At 46.0% G+C, this 21,542-nt stretch overlaps 1 protein-coding gene across 1 annotated transcript in view; it reads right to left on the bottom strand.

The window, feature by feature from the left end:
• Positions 1–16,508: 16,508 nt before the first annotated feature.
• WNT7A (Wnt family member 7A) overlaps positions 16,509–21,542 on the bottom strand; it is a 35,597-nt gene continuing 30,563 nt past the window's right edge. Inside the window, exon 4 of the mRNA XM_039559171.1 lies at positions 16,509–20,736. Within this exon, the coding sequence (XP_039415105.1) occupies positions 20,257–20,736 (480 nt within the window). The 3' untranslated portion in view covers positions 16,509–20,256. The remainder of the gene's footprint in view (positions 20,737–21,542) is intronic.

Raw genomic sequence — 21,542 nt, 5'->3', positions numbered from 1 at the left:
AAAGAGAGGAGTCCAAAGTCAGGGCTTCTGACTGGTGCACTAAAGCACAGTTTATTTTTGGAAAAGAGACCGCAGCTCTCTTTGGCTTGTCTAAAATGCTGTAGATTTGCCCTCTGAAGTTCACACAGGGGATAGCAGGTTTTTATACAGCTGGCTTTCGTTGTTTCAGTCCTTGCTGGTACCCTGCATTCGTCAGTACTGTTAACTGACACAAGCACTGTCAGCAGAATCATTTCAGAGAGGCAAAGCACCCCTCCCTCAGCTGAGGAACTCCTTCCTTCCCTGAGCACTGCAAGTGCCTCTGGCTGGCTGGCAGTGGAGGATGAAGAGCTGGAAGATTAAGAGTGTCTGTTCCTTTTGCTTTCAAAACCAATTTTCATTCAGTGGTGGCTAAAGCTGGGGGACAGATGGCTTCAAAAAGCCCTTTAACTAATACGTTTTGCCAGCCCTACATCCTCTCTTCTGTTAAACATTTCATTCATTATGCAGCTTCAAGGAACGGTGAGAGCCAACTCTTTCTGCCAGTGTCACCCCTGCATGTAACTCCCCCTGCTTTCCAAAGAGCTGTCAAGAGGCATTTTTCTTCGAAAGGGGTAGAATCTAAGTCCTGCTACAATCAGCTTCTGAAGAGGAAGGGCCTTGCATTCAGCCAGAGCTCTGGCGATTGCTGAGATAGAATTAAAAAGGAGAAGAAATAAGAAGAGGGAAAATCTCAAAGGGTGTCAGGGGGCTCTTTGCCTCAAACAGCCTCGTGGGATGGAGTGTGGTGTACAGACTTTGTTTTACAGCTCCAGCTCAGTGTGCACAAAGGCAGTGCCTTGGATGCTGCGTGGGTCACCAACAAGGGAAAAGAGAAATGAAAATAACACTGCAGCTTTTCCATTCTACAAGAGCTGCTTAATGACTCCGAGTAATTAGAGAATGCAGGGAAAAAGTGGCTATTTTTCATTACAAGTCCCATTTTAATTCAGCTCAAAGTCACCTGTTGGTAGAAGACAAGAGGACAAACCACCGAGCACTGGTTCTGCTTCTGGGAAGTGTCGGAATTGCTTCCCTTTAAACTGCAAGCAATGAGAGCTCCTCTGGACACGGTGAGGAGCTCCCAGAGGGAGCAAGGGCACGGCCGTGCCTGGGCAGAGCACGCTGGGCTCCAGCTCCTGCCGGCCTGCGGGGCCTTCTGGGTGCTCCAAAACTCAGATGTACCTGTGCTTTGTGTCAGTTGAGTGTAAATTATTCAGGAAACTGATTTGAAGAGCCAAAAGAATTCTCTGGTCTGTTTTCCTCTGAATGACCACATGGGCAGGGAAACAGAGGGGCGGTGGGAGGACCAGGCTCATGGAGACCCCCTGTGTGCACCAAGGCTGGGTGCTGTCACACTGAGGAAAGGAAAAATCCTCCCAGAAGGAATGAGAACTGTGTTTCCTCTCATCTGTTCCCTCTCCTTTCCCGTACACACACTCCTGAGGGCTTGGTGGGGTTTGGACTTGCTTCATGACACGGTGGCCCCATTTCTGTCTGATCGCTGGCACAGAAGCAGCTGGGGAGGGAGGAAATAAACACACTCTGAGCTCTGAAATTTCTGTGTTTGTTCTGCTTGCTGTTCATTTTTCTGCTAAATATGAAACAGTTTTAGAGTAACTAGGCCATTCACAGTAAATGGAAATTGGGGCAGGAAGAGGTAATAAATTTCTCATTTCAAAGAACATCTTCAACTCCTTTAAATTGAAGGAATTTAAAACATCCTTGTTTTCTGACTGCCTAGCATGAGGAGAAAGGATAGGAATTTTCCCCAATCATAATAAGATTTCCTTAAGTTGCAAGAATTTTTTCAAGTGTTTACAAATCCAAGTCAGTTAACAACTGCTCACACGAAGAGCTCTGAACAGTTTGATATCACTGGTGCACAGATTGGGAATACATGTGAAAAGTAGCTCAGCAGATTAATTTTGACTCCAGCCATGACTTGCAATTAACACCAACAAAATTTTGACATGTGGGGCTCTGCAGACAGCATGAATGTATTTTCTGTAGGACTTTGCCTGGTGTGAGCACTTCCCTTCTCTAGTAATCAGCATTTCATCCTCAAGTGCTAAATTAATATTTCTGTTGGTTTCAGGAAAAGTCGAACTTAAAGCTAGGGCTTCATACATCACTCACTTCAGAGGAGGTGCATATACATATACATATAAGACTCTGGGGGGCAAATGTGCCAGAAGAGAAAGTTCAGAGGGGAGCCAGGAAGGAGAGAGAACCTGAGACACTCTGAGGGACCCCAACATCTCAAGCTGTGACTTGGGGTGATCTTTCCAGAACCAGGAGAACAAGGAGAACTTGAGGTGACCCACAACCCTGCACCAGGGATTGTTGCCACTTACTGACCTGTCAGTGCCTTTCCTGCAGCCCACTTCTTCTCCCAAGGGAAAGAGAAGTAGGATAATTCATAAAATTGCATATATTTGTGATTAGAGAGTTTTGGTACGCAAACCCATTTAGTCCTAAACAGTGACAAGACACAGTGACAAGCAACAGAGTAATCCCATGGAGAGTGTAAGTAGCACCTAAGACATTCCTCAGCTGCTATTTTGATTCCTGGTTAAAGATTTCAGCAAAACCAGTCTGGATGTGTTGGGGGAAACTGGGACACGATTCAGGAACTCAGGAAAAGAGGTAACAACCCATACAACGTGTGAAATTTAGGAACTGTTCTGTTTTGTCACAAACCCCACTATTTTTTTTCCGTCTGCTGGGACTCCAAATTGTCAGTGGGATCTGCGAAGCTGGAATTTGTCCATTCCTCCTGAATCTTCTCAACAACTTTCTGAACTGCAAACCAGCTTAAGTCTGGGTGTGGGATGGAAAATGGGGAACAAGGAGAAGGAGGTCCCTGTTATTGACATGCCTGAGGCCATGGAGATCAAAAGACGTTTTTAATGGGCTCACAAGTGACAGAGTGAATGGGGACTGATGTGGCAAAGAAGCCATCGTAAGGGGCAGTTCCAAAGGACCCAGTGTCTCCCTGTTCCTGGATTAAATCACAGCAAAGACAATGAAATCCAAGAAAAGACTGAAATGTTGAAGTGTTGGAAGATAATCTGTTCTGAGCCAAATCCTGCATTTCAAAACACCCTGACAGAACCTGAATTTACTTTAGTTCACAGCAGCATTAGTCAAGGACTTTATCCATGTTTCAAAGCACAGCCTCAGAACTGGTGCTGAAATGGCTCAGAAAGTTCTGGTTCAGGACAAGCGATGGCTGTGACTGATCTGTGCCAACCAGGTCTGCAAAAATTGGAAAATTCAAAGACCTTCTTATGTTTGAGTATTTTGGCTGCTATACCCAAACTCACAAGCACAGAAGGGAGAGTTAATGCAATTTTTTAGGTTTCAGTGTGGGGCAATCTCTAACACATGAGTGTGCATCATCCCAGAGCAGATCACTGTGCATCAACCAGGAGATGAGACTGTGGCACACCCGTGTGCCAGGGCAGGCCTGAGTCAGGTGGGTTGGCACACGTCTCTCACCAGCAGTTGTGAGCCATGCTGAGGTGAACACGAGGCTCTTGCAGAATGGTCCTGATGTAACCAAGGTTCTCCTGGCCTCTCCAGGCATCAGCCAGTCTAGAGAATAGTAATCATTTTCCCATGCAGTCTTACATCAGAGCTCCATTTCACTGAGGGGATTTTTGTTTGTGCTCAGGGGCTGACTTTCAACTGAAGAATTCTGTAACCTGAAGAAGAAACATGGCAGGAGTCAGCTGGTCATGGTTACCCTGTCCTGGCCACCCCTCTTTCCCCACAGACATACAGTTCTTCGTTTTACTTGCCTTAGAGCAAAGCTGTCATTGAAAACTCAAACACCCACCCTGCAAATCTTATTTGTAACCCTTCATAGCCTAGAGAGGAGACAATGTGTTCTGAACCATGGAATAATAGGTCCCCCACAAAATGCAAATCTAAGTAATAATATAATTATCATGTAATGATATTTGGCTGTCTGAATTCATCTGTCCTGAGTAATACATGCCTTGAAATCTCACACTGAAATGTAATTTTTCGCACCATGTGTTTTGTAAGGATTTGGAGTCTGGGGACTTTATTTATTTATTTGTTTGTTTATTTTCCCTTTGTTGCATCATTAGATGTAGCAGAGCATCACTTTATCAAAGTGGTTCAAACTTGAGTGATTTCAATCCACTTGGCTGAGTTGAACTACCAACTCCTTTAATAACCAGTTGCAAGAATGAGCTACAGAGTTATCCCAAATAACCCACAGAAGAAAGGAATAAATGTTGTTCTCTCCTCTGCTGATATGAATTCTAGGTTTGAAGAAAATTATCTCATTACATTAGAATCTAATAGGAGGAAGTGCTCGGTGTAATAGATTAATGTACATTATAATAGTTTCTCCTGAACGATGAGGAATCATTTAAAGTACAATATACTTGTAAATATTCAGTCATTCAGTAAACCTACCAATCTCTAACTCTGTTAGTTAATGCTTTCTAATTGCCAAAGCAATAAGTGAGGAAGGAGAGCACCAATCTAATGTAATTACCTCAAAATACTGTGCTACAAATATCAATCCCAGTGGGTACCACCCCTGCTGAGACTGTGGAAAGGAAATGGAGTTATCAGGAAGAGTTCAAGGTGGAGAAGGTGGAGAGGGTGGAGAAGGGGAGCGATGTGCGCACAGTGAGGGAGCTGCTGGGATGTGCCAGGAATTCTGAATGGCAGGCAAGGATTGCTCCAGGGCAGCAGCAGCTGTAACACTGCCTGGGATCGGTGACACCACTCCTGCACTCAGCTGAGCAGGGCCTCCAGCGGCTCTGGCACTGTGTGGGATTCCTGGGAGCCAGCAGATAGCCCTGGGTGATTCCTGGGAGCCAGCAGATAGCCCCGGGGGATTCCTGGGAGCCAGCAGATAGCCCTGTGTGCTGCAGGCTGGAAATGGAGCACTTGGCACTGAGCTTTTGGGAAGACCCTCTGATTTTCTACTGATTGTCAGGTTTGAAGACCTCTCTATCTCACTGGTATCCTGCTCCTCACCTTCAGAAACTGGGAGAAAAGGGAAAGAGAGTGGGAGAGCTCATTCCCAGTGCATGGTCCCTCCGTTCTGCACTTGCCCTGTCCCGTGGCAGGGGAACAAGGACAGACTTTACCTCCTCTGGGTCTCACTGGCCCCAAGCACCCCCCCTTTACTGGCAGCATAATCTGACCCAGCATGTTTAAAGGCAGGATGCTGTCCTTAACTATATTGAGTTGATGATAGATATTTCCAGGAACTACAAAAAGGAGAAAAATCGTTTCTGGAAGGATCACTTGGGTAAGAGTGCACATGCTGCAGTGTAGGTGCACTGCTGGGTGGGTTTAAGTGTCGTTCTAGATGTGTCATGTCCTGGCATCCCCATCATATGCTAGAGCCTCATTTCAGTAATAAGGAGAAGATGATCATAAATCTCACTGAATGCTTTAAAAGATATTTGGATGCTCAGACTTACTATGACAGAGTGAAGTTGTAGTATTTCCTTACCTGAGATGTACAGGAGTAATTACACATGTTGTAGAACTTAATTAATTGTCTCATTTCAGGCAGTATGAAATGCTAATACATCAAATGGCTCGGTCCTCATTCATCATTTCATACCATATAAATCCAGTTTATAATGTTCAACGAGATGCAAGCAGACAACAGAACAGAACTCCAGCAGTCTTGTCCCTGGCAAACCAAAGGCAAATCTTGGTAAATAAAGCCAGCTTGTTAATGATAAACTACTATTAATTAGCATTCTTGAACCAGCTATTGAGGAGTTGGATGAATGAGCAGATCTGGAGCCAAGGCAGTAATGACTTTCTGTTTGTGCAGCTACATCAGCTTTTAGAAGGTCTAAGACAGCTCTGGCACATAATTGACCCAGCAGTGATAGATGGGCAGTAAGGAGCAGATTTGCCTCACTGGGTTGAATCACCTGGTTCTGTACAATCAGGGTTAGATTCCTCTGTGTGCCTTCAGACAAGGTGGATGGTCTAGGACTGGTTTATCTTGAGCAGCTCTTTGCACCCTCCTTTCCTTTGGAGGCAGCCCCAGGGGGAAGGGTGGCTCTAGTGGACCATGTTGGCTGAACTGCACAAGAACAACCTGGCTTAAAAAATCTTGTCAAAGCATGGAACTTTCCAGTGTTTCTGGTTCTGGACTGCTGACACCACCACTTTGTGCTCACACAGGTTGGTGGCACCCTGAGACACTGCTGGGCCTGACAGCTGTGCATGCCTCTGAGGGAAACTTTGTCACTACACACTGCAGGTCCTGCTGGGCACAGAAAGGCAGGACCTGTCAGAGATCTGGAGCCATGGATGCATCTCTGAGGTGGAATAAGGTTTCTGTGATGAAGATGATGCCACTCTTAATGCACAAGATAAAGGGCGTACAACAGACAGGGCTGAATTTACAATGGCTGCACATCACCACTCGTAGTAAGACAGAAGTTGCACTGTCCTCTGAAATCCTGTGTAGTTTTTTAGGTAGTTACAGGTAAAAGCAACTATAAATATGATGCAGCCATATGAAGTAAAATACAGGAGTTAATGAGTATTTTGCTCAGGTATTGAATGTCTTTTTGAGAAGCAGAAAAATCTGTATAACTGTATTTTGACTTTTTTTGGTTGAAAACAGCCCTCCTCCAGACGGGACTAAAAGCCCAGGTGAGATTTCATGTGGTGATTCTGCCCACAAATCCTTTTGGAGGATTTGGAAATTACAGCAGCACCAGCAGTTACTACGGAGCGCACCTCATTTGGAGAGCGTTTTGCCGCAACACCTGTCCCGAAGCGGTGCCTTCATCCCTGCTGGTGCTTCAGGGCATTTGTAATGCACAGCCTGCCTAAAGCAGGAGCTCCGTGCAGAAAGCTGCTCACAAGAAAGGACTTGTTGGCCAGATTTCCCTGCGAGAAGCTCCAAGGTGCCTTTGTAACACAACCCTTTATTAACGATAGAAATGGAGTCAAAGGAACGTATTGCGAGCCGCTGAGGTTAACCAATCTGCCACTTAAACATAACTGTAGTTTGTGTTATCTGTAACTGAAGAAGGTCATGGGATCTATCGTTTGCAGTGGGAGTTTGCAGTGCCAACAAATTAGCATCCAAAGGCTGGCTCGGCATACAGAGCAGCCTCTGAGAGCTGCCCGGGAGCTGCGAGCGACAGGAACAGGCTCCCTCCAGCTCCAGATCCCACTGTCAGTTATTGAAACAGCCCCGCTCTTGTTGCCAGCCCTAATGTGCTTGAGAAAGTGTCAGCGGAGCCTCAGGCAGGGCACGGGAGGGTGGCAGTGCCAAGGGGAAGCCGAGCCCGGGGAAGGGCCCGCGGTGCCGCTCGTGGGGCGGACGGGGGACTGGGGGCTGAGCAGGCATCTCGCCTCTTTTTGCTTTGAGGAAGGCAACAACTGGGTAATCCTGGGAGGAAAAGCACTTCTGAGAGGGCAGAAAAGAAAACCAATTTACTCTGAGAGCAATGAATATAAGTGCTTTTGCCCTTTCTTAACAAGACCGCATAAGAAGGAGAAAAAAGGGAGAAAGCAAAGTCTTCGTCTTTCCTCCTCCCCCCTGCAAAATCCTACATGCCCTTTTGGCAGAGATCCATCATTCACTTAATGTGTCCTGCTGAAATCAATTCATGTGTCGGGATTTGGAGAGCTAGAATAAAATTTGTTTGCTGATCCCATCCACAGATCACTCAAGAGGATTCATAAAGGTTGGCAAAAATACCCACAAACCCACATTCAATTTGCTATGTAAAGTAATGCATTAGGGAATGACAGCTTCCAGCAGGGAGGGGGAAAGTCTGGTTGTACAAACCGGTTGGTCAAAGTCCACAAGCACCTTGAAGCACATGCAGTTGCATGAAAGGGGATTTGCCTCCTTTGGTGATGGAAGAAAACGGCCTTTACAGTGAAAAGTGTGCCCTGCTGAGTGAGGAAGGGAGGGCATGAGGAGGTGCTTCGGGGCTTGGGGCTGTGTGACACCAGAGCGTGGGGTGGTCACACAGCACAGGTCCCTTGGCCACTGGTGCTCGGAGCCAAAGGCAGCTCTGTGTCCCTGCTATGGGGTTGGGTGGCACTCCTACCTCCATTTAATCTGGGGCACATGAGGAGGAACTTTGCCACTACATCCCCACCCTGGAGCAGGTGGAGAATTTCCTCCTCCAGCTGCGCTTCACAGACCTGTGAAATGACTCCTGGTTTGGGATTCCCTGGTCTCTGTCTGTGCTGACGTGGAATCATAGGATAGGGACTATCCTGAGCTGGAAGGGACCTCCAAGGATCACAGAGCCCAACTCCTTAATACACATCTTCAAAGCTCCTGTCCAACTCACCCAGCAGAGAACTAAGCAAGAAAGAGCCCGAGTGCCTGTAAGGGCTGAGGAGGAGCTCTCAGGGCACAGGCTTGGCCACAGCCTGCTCTTCTCTCTGCTCGTGTGCTGGGAGCATCATGTTCTTGCAACAGACACAAGTAGGACCTTGATTTCTGAAATTATTCTTAATTAAAATGCAATTAGCCACATTTAGTAGAAAGTGGCTTTCTCTAATCTCCCATTTGAATGAAAAGGAGGGCTATGGATGCTGGTCAGCAGTGCTCACCTAACAACAGCCTCCTTGCTCTCCTGGGCTCCCAGAGCGCGGCCTCGCACATAACACGTGACGGGGAGGGCAGAATTCTCCTGGCTGTAGCTGAAGCCCACACCAACTGCATTAACCCACCCACAGGCTGATGTGCTGTTCCACAGCCTCCCTGCGTGTAGTTCCTCTGGTAAATAGTGTGGGCCATGATGTCACTCTTGCTTAAAGCAATTTGTTGAGTTGTAAATACCACTAATCAATTCCTGTGACTGAATCCTGTGACCTTGGGTGTAATCCATGACAACGCTGACTTTAATGTATTTTCTAGCCTTAGCGAAACTACTTTTAGCTGCCCTTTCCCATTAACTTCCCATCTCACTAATAAAATACTAAGAGAATTATATTCACCACTTCTGCCAATCTTAACCGGAAACGATTCTGACTAAGGAATATTAAATGTTGCACATTGACAAATCTGATCCCTGCTCATCATTGCTGGGGTCAGCAGCCTCCTGCTCAGCCTTTTCTCAAACCCAGGCATACTTTGCAGCCCAGGGTCCCTTGAGTTTCGAACTCAAATTTAAAGGGCTTTTTATTTACGCCCAAAGCAGGAGGGGATGTGGGATCCCTGCCTGTGTGACAGTGTTTATTGTGAGACTCCTCCAACTTGAAAACTTCCTTCTTTGAGAGCAGTGTCTCCTTCCTGCTTCTGCTGCCCTCCACCAAACTTGCATGCCGACACTTTTGAAAATGATCGGTATTTGTTTCCACTTGGTTGTCTCCTAAAGCAGGAAAATTACTGTGCAGGCTGGGGGGTTTTAATAGGTTTTGGAAGGGTGGTTTGGGGAGGATGACGGAGGACAGGACACACAAACTGTCTGACAGGAAGGATATTTGCACTCAGAGGATTTTTTCCTGACATCTGAGATGATTCCAGTGATACAGGCCCACATCCTACGAGCTGAATTGCTGTCACACAGTTCCTGGGCAGAAGCTCTGTGTGCAGCAGGTGGCCTGGGCAGGTTTCTCTGTCTCAGGGCTGCTGAGCTCTGACTCCACTGCAATGCCACAGACGAGCACCCTGTGTTTGACATGCAGCAGAGAGCTCAGAGGCCAAATGTGATCTGCCAAAATCTCTCTTGCTGTCCTTCTGTGATGACAGAGGAATCTCTGCATATTTGGCTTTTCTTCTAGAACTGTGACAGGAGCACAGGCACAGTCAGCAGCAGGTGCAGCCTTGTGGAGCTCTAAATCCCCGCAGTCCCCATGGAGATTTTACACTCGGAATTCTCAGTTCTGGCTTGAACAGTTGTGCTGGCTACAGTAGAAATCCTCGTTGTTTCACCACAGCAGGGTGAGAACTCGGTGTTGCAAAGCTGTCCTTCATCTCTCCCTGCGCTGCTGCAACACTTCAGCATCTCCAGGCCTCCCAGCCATTTCCTCTCGAGTGCCTTGGCTCTGCAGGGCTCAGCAGATGCACCAGGCTGGCTCCTGCACTGTGAACGCCGTGGGCAAGGCTGCAGCCGGGTGACGGGGGTGCGTGGGTGGCGAGGGCCTGCAAGGCTGACAACGCTGTTGGAAAGTTTGTTCCCTAGAATCCGAACTCCAGATAAATAGTACATGCTGGCTCTAATTTAAATTCAATCAATATTCAGTTAAAAAATAAATAGAAAGCTTTTTAGATTGGTGATGTAAGGGAATGTTGGTTCAAGGAAGTAATTACATATTATGTAGAAAAAGTCAATTTAAGTCCTCAATAATTTACTTAAGTGATTTACTTGACTGATGTGTTGTCTTGACCCAATAGGGCAGAGTAACAGACACTCAGTTATGGCAGAGTTCCAGCAAAACCAGCCCTTGTTACCATCCAACATAAATCATTAGCTACTGTCTTGTTCCAGGTGTACACAGGTGCTATTTAAAACAAAAAAAGGTGATAAATTTTGTGTTTGTAAACATAACTCTGTCAAAACTAATCCTGTTTCTGGCAGATGAAGATGTTATCCATACCTTTTGCTAAGGCAATATCCATTTTCAGGAAATAAAGTTCCTAGTGTATAATTAGCTCAAATTGGCCGACATTAGGGCAGCAGGGCTACATGGTGGGATTAACTGGATAGCTGGGAGAGAAGCTGCCCCCTGCCAGCGCTGCACAGAGCTCTGGGGACAGTGGCAGGATGGCTGCTGATGGCCTGGGGGGGCTCAGGGCTCCGGGACCTGCTGCTCGTTCCAGGCTGCCATCACAGGGCAGTGGCTTTTTAAGGATGCTCTTTGGACTCTTCCCAGATTACATTCCATACATGTGGAAGATAGAGATTGCAATTTGTAGCCATGACAACGATGCTGGCGAGCGCTGCTGTTCTCTGTACCTGTGATACAAGGGTCCTTTTAAAAATCACCTCTTGTGCCGTGCTCTTCCTCTAAAGTCGAGAGTGAACTCTGGCCCCTGAGAAGGTGAAACCCGGGGTGCATGGGGTGGGTGTGCTGAGCTCTGGGCTTGGTCTTGAACTGCACCAAGGCTCAAAGAACAGCACAGAGTCCCACATGCTCGCTCCAGACAGATCTGAGAGCAACTGAAATCGGAGTTTAGGATAACACAAAATGTCTGCTGGTATTCCTGGGCAAAGCTGTATGATCCACCATATTCAAAAGCTTCAAGCAACCCATCAGACCCCTGTTACACCTGTTTCCCTGTTCCTTGCTGCTCTGAGTGCTGGTAGCAGCAGTGCCAGAGGTTATGCCACCTCTTTGCCTCCAAGGTGCCCTCCCTGGGCCATCAGGACAGGCTCTGAGCTGCTTCCAAGTGCCTCATGTGAGCAGAGAATCACTGAATGGCTTCAAAACCCTAAAGATCACCATGTTCCACCCCCACCTCATGTGCACATGTGATGGTGTGTGTGCACCAGGTGTGTCCTCCTGCAGCCATCACTTTCTGAACACCATTCTCTACTGGCAGTTCTGAAGCTCTGATTACACTATGAGCTACAACAAAGCAAGAAAACCCCGCTAAAAATGCCAAAAAACCCCTAAAGCACTCCTCACCTGTACTCCCTTGAAAATTATTGGAATTTGAGTCAACGAATGCTACTGCAGCATTAACCCTGGTATGTGTGACGTCCCTTTAATTCCCATGGACTGAAGATCACCTGCTCTAGGAAGGATCTCTGGGAGAAGCCAGCTCAGGACCAAGGAGGAGAACCAGACTGATGGTAGCTGCACAGGGTGGTAGTGAGCAGCAAAATGTAGCTGAATTCTTCATTAAACACTGTGGCTTTGCAATTATAACCTGAGACTGGGGCAGACAGAACCCAGGAAACCACTGTGGGGAGGGCACCCCAACACATGTTTGGAATGTGGCAAAAATGGCTGCTGGCAGTTTTTCACATAGTAATAAGTGGCTTAACAAATCTTGAGCTTGGTTATGTAACGAGATCATTAGATCAGCATTTGGGACCTATTTACTGTGACAGGAAAACAATACACCTATGATCTATTGTGGGCTGGGTTGAGACTTCCAACTTCAACAGTAAACATGGCTGATAAATTAAATTAACATGATAGCTCTGATATAGTACTGATGGTTTGTGTACTACAGCTCCAACCAGGTGTTGAATTTCATTCTCAAAGAATTAACCTGAACTTCAGCCCCCTCAGGTCTTCAGTCTCTTCATAAAGCCTATAAATACCACAGACAAGGCTTATGTCATTAGCCTCTTAATGTTATAAACATTTAATGAAGTTAAATTTGAAGCACAACACATTGTAAAATCAATCTGATCTTGTTGGGAAGACAAAGGGAAGAAAATTGTTGGAGTCATTTGGAAAACAAATTAAGAATTACATTCACTTAACTTTGAAGTGGATGAAAAATTATGGCCAAGACAGATAGAGCCATTGTATTTCAAAGGCAAAGGGAGCAGGGAAGCCTCTCTCAGTGGAGGATGCTGCCTGACAGAGATCACCAGCACCCTCAGTGGCAGGCAGCCCCCCATCCATCACCTGGGCACGACAGGCAGCGCCTTCCTAGCAATTGGAGGAATTTCACTCCAAATATTGCAGCTCGGATGCCTGTCCCTCAGAGCAGCCGCTTCAGCAGCTGGAGCTTTCTGTGCTTCTGTGCACAGGTCTGCACTGCTGCCTCCCCGGGGATGCTCACCTTGCCAGGGATGCTCACCTGCTCCCGGCGTGGCTCCTGCCCCCAGCACGGCCCTCGAACACGGGGCTGCCTCATCTGGCTGCAGGACAAAGCCATTCCTCCGGCAAACGCTTCCCTGGAATTGGCTTCCCACGGAATAGGTTGGAGGGCGAGGTTCTCTCACCCTGTACTGAGGTGGGCACAGGGGCTTTGCTGGCAGCCTGCTCAGTGTCCTGGCATGGTTTACCAGCACCCAGCATCTCCTGCAAGTGCTAAGTGGGCAGAAAAGAAATAAATAAAAATAAATAAACCCCTATTAGGGGAGGTTTGCCGTGTAAAAATCCGAGACAATGAAGAGGAAAAAGTGAAGGGCAACGGACGTGTTAAAATGCTGCAGACAACAACCTGCTCGGAGGAAAGTGTATTTGTTCTTTCTTTTTAAAACTCATCATTTATTTTCTCTATTCTTCAGACCTAATGTCTCACTAATGAATTCCAGGGGGATTTTTGAATCATGGTGATATCATGGGTTAAACCCCTTCTCTACTTTTTGAATGTAAATTCTTTTTGACATTCTTAGTTATTGCAGAGCATTGACTTCTTTCCTACAACAAAACCAAATGCTCTTTGGTTTTGCATAGTTAACATTTTGCTAATGGGTAGCCAAGATTCTCTCAGCAGCTCAACAACATTTTCTAAAGCACACTGGCGTTGTTGTAGCAACTGGTGGCTGATCTGTGAATAAAGCAGATGTCATTGTGGCAGGATAAAGGGAGAATAATCTATCACCCGGCCACTGCCACTCCTGCCCAAACAAGTCATCAAAATGACAACTTTGGTGTGTAGCCATTAATTCAGGTCTATGTGTCCCCTTATCTCATCTCGTTATTATATCAACCAAGGGTATGTTACAAGCACCAAGAGTTTCCCAGCCCCTCTCCGTTGTCTTTCTGAGGAAGTGCAGCCTGGATGTGCCGAGGCACTGACAGTCTGCCAGCTTCCTTTTAGGCTCTGATTGATTTTGCTCTGTCGTCCAAGCTGCTCTGGCCTAAATAAACACAATATATATTCTGGGATGCTTTTTTTCTTTACTGTTTCATCTGAATTCAGCTCATGTGGCTCGCGACTAAAGATGGGCAAGCGTCAAAATATTCTGACAGGGGCCCGAGCTGAGCACAAAAGGAGAGACAGGAGCAGATAAATTGCCTTTCTAACTTCTCAGAAAGGCTTTAATCCATTTATTATTTTTTTAGCTTCTGTTCTAATTCTCACAATTTGTACTTAGTTGGTGCAACTGGTTGACCCCAGTGAGTCACCTCTCATCCCCCTCTTTCCGTGGCAGCAAATGCCATGTGCTTTAACACTGTCCCATGAAACACTTTCCTTAACTTTTTCCTATGCTTCCAGGGCTATGGCATCACAGCAATGTGCCCCAGCTTTGTGGAGACTTTGAGCTGAGTTTTAGCTTGTCAGAGGCTGTTTGTTCCCTGTGGAACTGCTGTCCACATCTCACTCAAAAAGCCTGCTCTGCTATCTCCTTTGCCTCCCAGCTTTGCTAATCACTTGACTTAAGGAGACAAAACATGAGACCAGGTTTCTTCCATTTCCCTGGTGCATGACTCATACTTAATGTGGAGGTTATATTAATTACTGTGTGCTCAGCATTTAATGAGCCTGGGAAGGAGTCTCCTCTCTTCAGCTACACAGAGCATGCAGGGAAATCACTGCATGCAGTGAATACATCTCCCAAACTCTCAAATCTGGATATGTATTTCATACAAGGAGGCGAATCAGTCGTTACTTGAGTTCCTTAAAACGGGATGGCAGAAGCTGAGAAATCTGGGCCGTAGTCCTGATTCTCTCACAGGCTGCCTTTGTGCCCACTGGCCAACCCTCTTGGGCTCTGTGTCTCCTGATTTCCTGTCTGTTTGTAGGGATAATAGTGGCTGGCTGAGACCGGGCTCAGCGCAGAACATTTGTACGACTTGACATCACAGCATTGGGGAAGGCCAAGAAGAATAATCCTGAGGTTTTTTAATATATATAGAAAATACTTTTTCTTTTTTTTTTTTAAGTAAATGACATATATTCCAGTCCTGTGTGATGGCATGATGGTCTAACACTACTGCCTGCACCAGATCTTCTCTGTCTTTCTCCACTGACTTCTTTCTCAAGGTGATGAGTATTTAACATTCTCTGTAGGATTTAAATAGCTTCAAAAATACGCTGTATGTGATGTCCATGGTGCATATTTCCATGGGCCCATGTGCAAAAGAAAAGCTGCTAGGTAAAAAACTTAGTGTGAGAAACAACTCACAAAACAGGTTTCTTGCTGATTCAAGGGAATAGATGCTTGGACTTGGCTTGATCCAAATGAAATTGCACTGTGGCTGTGTAGCAAGCGGGCAGGCTGAGCTTTGGCTGCGATCTGTCCATTCTGCCAAGCCCTTTCTGTTCCCCAGTGGACTCAGTGGTGTGCCTTCCGTGCACTGATTTGTTCAGGGGTTTTCCTTCTCATGCTTTTTCCTCTGTATTCCAAAGATTTCTGTTACAGAAAGATGTCTGTTACAGGCCCTTAGTTTCTTTATCTTTCAAATGTCTTTTTCTGTCTCCTAGCTAGAATTATGGAACATCCTAAATTGGAAGGGACCCTCAGGGATCATCCAGTCCAGCCCCAGGCCCTGCACAGACACCCCAAATCCCGCCCTGGGCATCCCTGGCAGCGCTGTCCAAACGCTCCTGGAGCTCTGGCAGCCTCGGGGCCGTGCCCATTCCCTGGGGAGCCTGGGCAGTGCCCAGCACCCTCTGGGGAAGAATCTTTTCTTGATATCCACCCTAACCCTGCCCTGGCCCAGCTCCAGCCGTTCCCCCGTGTCCTGTCCCTGTCCCAGGGAGCAGAGATCGGAGCTGCCCCTGTGCTGCCCCTCGGGAGGAGCTGCAGCCCCCCTGAGCTCTGACCTCAGTCTCCGGTTCTCCAGCTGAGCAAACCAAGAGCCCTCAGCCACTCTTTGTACGGCCCCTCCAGACCCTTAAACATATTCATTGCTCTCCTTTGGACACTCTCTAAGAGCTGTAGACCTTTCTTATATTGCACTGACCAAAACTTGAGACAATATTCAAGGTGAGGCGGCCCCAGTGCAGAGCAGAGTGGGACAATCCCCTCCCTGGCCCGACCGGCCATGCTGGGCCTGGTGCCCCCCAGGACAGGGATGTCCCCCCTGGCTGCCAGGGCACTGCTGGCTCATATCCAACTTTCCATCCACCAAGATTCCCTGCAGTTCAGACTTGGAGACCTTCTTGCTCCATCAGCTTCTTTGGTTCCAAGCTGGGGACGAGGGGCAGTATTGATTAATATGCACACTGGGACAGTCACAGTGGGTATTTCCTCCTGTCTGTTATAATGACAAATGTGAAAATATTGTCAGAAATACTTATGCAGCATCTTAATTTGAATTTGTGCACCCTGACTGCAGTCTGCCACGTTTCTCTGTTTAACAAATTGATTTTAAAGTGTGGTCAGTTAAAAACAGTTTTGCAATCCACAGGAGAGTTCATTAAGAGCCTTATGCAATAAGGTATGCAGCCATTATTTGCCTTTTCTAAGTTACTGTGTCCCCTTACAATAACTTTACCAAATGAGCCACTTAAGAGTACATTTTAAGGATGTTTTCAGTTTAATTATCACTGTTGAAAGACATATCTCCATTAGCTTTGTGCATACATGGCAAAGAAAACTTAATGACTGACTGATCCATGTTTTATGTAAGTGCTTCTAGTATCAAGCTGCGTGAATTCAGGTTAGCTGTCCTTTTAGAAAGGCCAACAGGTGAAGTCCTTAAAACTTACTTAGGAATCCTGAGGCAGAACAGCTTCATTTCCACAAACTGGGGTTCCACTATGGGATGAGGAAGGGAGACTCCATAATTAGCAGCTTCCCAACTTGCAGACAGGCTTTTTCCCTTCTGCCTCCCACTCCTGCCCCTGCTCCTGGGCTGTGTTTCCTTTCCAGCCCCATCCAGGTTCTCCCCGTGCCCAGCAGCGCTGCGCTCCCCTGGCAGCACACATGAAAAGATGTATTTTCCTTGGAGGGCTGCATTGTCCTGCACTTGTGTGCATTTCAGTGCTGTTGTGTGGCTCTTCCCCACGTGAAAACAGAGCTCTTCTATCTCCGAGCACAAAGCCCAAACTGTTGTCAGGGGGAGGAATAGCTACAAACCAGTAAATCTTCTCCCTTCTCCTGGTTATTCTCCGTGCCATTCAAGCCCACTTAGCGAATGACCAATTAACTCCAGGCTCATGGCACATTCTGATGGGCCAGACTTCTCCTAGCTGGGATGACACAGCTGAATTTCCGAATACTTTCTGGTTGAATGCAGCATTTGGTTTCCTTTGCTCTTTAATTCATAGTTCCCCAACTGTTATTTCAGTTATTAAACAAACCGACATTTTGTTCCTTTTTTTCTCTCCATTTTCTCACCAGCAATATTGTAAAATATAGGGAAAATGTGTACCAAATTGAACTCCTTGTGCATCCAGTTTTTTATTATTGTGAGTAAAACTGTTTAAAGATATTTGTCCTTCAATAATTATTCTGCTAGCTGTACATGGCACATCACTGCATACGGAAATTTACAGGAAGCAGGAGTTTTACACATTAATTTTCTATGGTAAAAACATGCTGCAAAAGTAATAATTTGTAAAGTAACTCTAATCAGTGAGGAGAACACAGTTTTAACTATGATACGGTATTCACTAAATCAAAACCCAATACAAACTGGGGGGGAGATTCCAAGAGTAAAAGTTAGATCTGAATTATTAGACCGCAATACAGAGTTGTAATGAACATCCCTACTGTATGTGGCTGCATTTTATATCTTGTCATGTGGAATTTAGAAGGACTAAAAGCAGTGACTCAATGACCAATAAAAATTTGCTTTTATACTGACAAGTCATAAGTTTGAAAGTAAATTGCATTAATAACTTTATTTTGATACCCCATTCTGGTGTCTGAATTGAACAAAAATTCTATTTTGCGTTAAGTGGCAGGTCTGCAAAGAAACTGCATTAACCCTGACTATCCATTGCTAGGATTAGGTACTGCATGGGCTTGTGTTCTGAGGTAAATGTATATACAAGGAGTGAGTTAAAACCCGAGTCCTAACAGGTGGGTTGTCAAACTTTGCAGCATCTTTTGTGATGCTTCTGTTCCCCTTCTCAGAAATCCTGTTTTCGCAGTGCTAGGTGGGAGTTTTGCCTGAGAAGGATCAGTGCACACAGGGCAGACCTGTCCCACCTGCTCCTGGTGGCACTTGCTGCTGTGCAGGGAGTCAATGACACGTTCCCATCGCTGAAGCCTCGTTAACTGGGGACATCCTGCAGTCTGGAAGGAGGAGAGAATCTGATCTGCCCCAGACAATGTGCAATATCTTCTGTAATGCTGGGCCATGTTTCTTACCCAGCAAAAAAGAGTGTTAAAATTAGAGATATTATTTTATCAATCACAAATTAGTTAAGCAGGAGGAACAGAATTATTCTAAATGCAGAGAAATATTTACCACTTGAATGTCTGAGGAAATCAGTAGTGATGAAAAGGAAATACCATAAAGGGAATGCAAAACAGCTTAGTTGGGCTCTGAAAAATAAGTGAGCAGTCTTTAAATTTGCCTCTTTAAACTTGTCCGAATGTTTTTCTGGAGTTTTTGGGCTGTGGCCTTTTTGGGGGGAAAGAATAATGTAAATGCCAAAAGGAGCTGGACAAAAAGTAAGCTTTGTATCCTATCTATGAGAATCAGACGATGTGTGTCATGCAAGTTATTACAGTCACAGTCTACAGTCTTCCCCTGATGGAAATCAGATTTGACAGCAGCACAATGCAGAGGTTTAACTGACAGCACACACAGCACATTTGCGAGTCATAACGCCACAGTTTAATGACTGACGCATGTGGGAAGCTAATTCGGATTTTTTTTTCTTGAATGGGATAAATGAGCATCCAGTTAATACCAATCATGAATTCTAGCCATGTGACAAAATTGATGCTACATACCCTGTTCTTGTTTTGCATATTCTGCAAACTGAGCTGCAGGAAAAGAGCCAGTTTGTACACACATCCGGAGAGAAGGTTCATTCTGCTTTCTGACACATCCACCAATTGCAGCTGAATGCATCCAGCTTGCTGCTGTTGTGTTCACAAACTAATTACCCTTTCTCTGTTAAATAGCCTAAGAATTACAAATTGTATGCCTGTTTTGAGAAAAAGTACAGGTTGAACAAGCAGACGTAGTATAAATAAAATATTTATATAAAAATAGTCTCTTACAAAATATACTCTCTTATCCTATGGTTGATTTTTCCAAAAGATGGAATTTTGTCTGGATTTTCTTATTTTTAGACATATTCCAAACCGGATTTTATTAATGCTTCTTTCTTTAATCGAAGAAAAAAAAAAAAAACAACAACACAAAAACTGGTAAAGATTTGTAACCCCTACCACTCCACTTTTGTTCCAGACAACTAGCAGCAAACAGGAGGAAACAAACAAACAAAAACCCCAAAATACAGTGTGTTTGTGTATGTACATATATATAAAGATGCCAGCTTTTGTCCTCAAATATCCAGTACTGTAGAACACATCCTGCAAGTCCAACTAATAGAAATATCCTAGTCAAGAACAATATATACAGCTCCAGTTTTTCCTTGCTGATCCTACAAAATTATTCCACAAAGAAAGCCAGCTATCTACTTTAATTGCAGAATAGTTCCAAAAAAGGTTGGTAAAGTTCTTTTTTTTAATTAAATAAATTAATATTAGTTTTATCTGAATAAATTGTTAAATATTGCTATTATTATGCCCAAGTGTCCCAAATCCCTGTGCTAAAATCTGCAGCTCACACACACACACGAGAAAGGCAGATAAAGCAGTGTCTACAGAACCCTTCCACAGTTCATCTTGCTGCAGCAAGTGCTGAGAAGTGGAAAGAGGGGCAAGACCAGTAGAAGCTTTTCACCAGTGTAGAAGCCTAAATCTGTGCCATCCACACACTCCCTCGGGCAATTCACAGGGAGGCTCTGGCCATCCCATCCTGTGCAAAGCCCTTTTTTAGGGACTTCTCCCCGACCCCTCCCTGCTCCTTGCACACAGAAATGTTTGACCATCTCTTTCCCAAACCGAGAGTCAGTTGCCACACCCAGAGGTTTCTCCCTGGCTGGTGTCTCTCTGCAAGGCAGTCAACGCTTCTTCCTTTCGAGGTGCAGGCTCACCGAGATGATCCTTTTCTCTCTCTTTTGTGTGTCTGGTGGCCCGGGGTGGGGTTTGTTTGTTTTTGTTTCTTGGCTGACTTTATAAGAGTCTGAAATGTGTATCCACATAAGCAACGAAACGTGAGAAGAGAAGAGAGGGCTCCATTCATCAGCATTTCTTCGGGGAGAGCAGCTCTTCCCCACAGTTCCGTTCAGGTACACTGAGTGCATGTGCAAATGTATCCCAGGCTGGGAGGAGCCCAGGCAGGGGCTCACTTACAGGTGTACACCTCTGTCCTCTCGCTGCACGTGTTGCATTTCACGTAGCAGCACCAGTGGAACTTGCAGTTGCACTGCCACACCCGCGAGTACTGGTGGGTGTTGTAGCCGCGGCCGCAGCACATCAGGTCGCAGCCGTTGGACTGCTGAGCCGTCTTGTTGCACATCCTGCCCTGCGTGCCCACACTGCCCGTGACCGGGTCCTCCTCACAGTAGTTGGGGGATTTCTCTATGTACACCAAGTCTGTATCCATGGGTTTGCGATAGGAAAGGGGCTTCTTGATTTTGAGGAAGGTGGGGCGCTTGTTGCGGCTGGCTCTGACGGGCTCCACCTGCACGGCCTCGTTGTACTTGTCCTTGAGGATGTAGCCCAGCTCCCGGAACTTGGGCAGGGTTGTCCAGCAGGTTTTAGTGGTGCAGGATCCTGAGACCCCGTGGCACTTGCACTCTAACTTCATGTTCTCTTCCAGGATCTGTGGTGGGAAGAACAAAGAAGGATGCGTTAATACCAGAGAGACTCTCCCCAGAACACCAGGGCTGTCTGATGGACACCGGGTGACACTCAGGGACAGGTTGGTTCTGCAGTGGGAGCTGCCACCAGACACAGGTCATGCTGCTGTCCCAGGTGGCAAATGCTCATCAGTATGAACCAGTTCTGCCTGTGAAGCTGATTCCCCTTCTGCACTGCGAGTTCAGCAGGGAGGATAACTCTGCCTAACCTCACAGCCAAGGGACCAAAGCTAAAATGGGACCCTCTTCAGCCACAGCTTTGCTCCAACATGATTGCCCAGTGCTTCATATTTGTCTGGTCTTGCAATGTTGGGCACAGGGCAGTGAAATTAGGAACTGGCAGAAAATCACACCTTTACCTGAGATGCCCCTCGCAGAATGCTTGCAGAGGTCAACAAAAGGGGCCACAACTTTACTTTTGTAAACAAAGGTTCAAAAATGAACTGCGCCTCAGTCCTTGCACATGAAAATGACATAAGGTGGAGCAGGAGAGGAACAAACAGATAAGCTCTATCAGTGCCCATCCCGCTGTGGGTTTCACATTAATCAGCAGTGTAGAACAGATGATTATTTAGTCATACAGCCATCAGCAGTTCTAAATGTTACAACTTCATGCTCCAGTTTGGAAATCTAAGCATTACTTTTGATACACCAGAGTCAAGCACACTTCTGGAAGGTCTGAAGTAATTTGCCTCCTGTCACACGGAGCACACAAACACCACAGCCACTTTGCAAGAAAACTTGCAGGGGTCTGTCTTAGAGCATAAAG

This window comes from Corvus cornix, chromosome 12 (genome assembly GCF_000738735.6).
Source record: "Corvus cornix cornix isolate S_Up_H32 chromosome 12, ASM73873v5, whole genome shotgun sequence".
Taxonomy (NCBI): Eukaryota; Metazoa; Chordata; class Aves; order Passeriformes; family Corvidae; genus Corvus; species Corvus cornix.
Note: the sequence above shows the minus strand (reverse complement) of the source record. Positions and strands in the feature narration are given on the sequence as shown.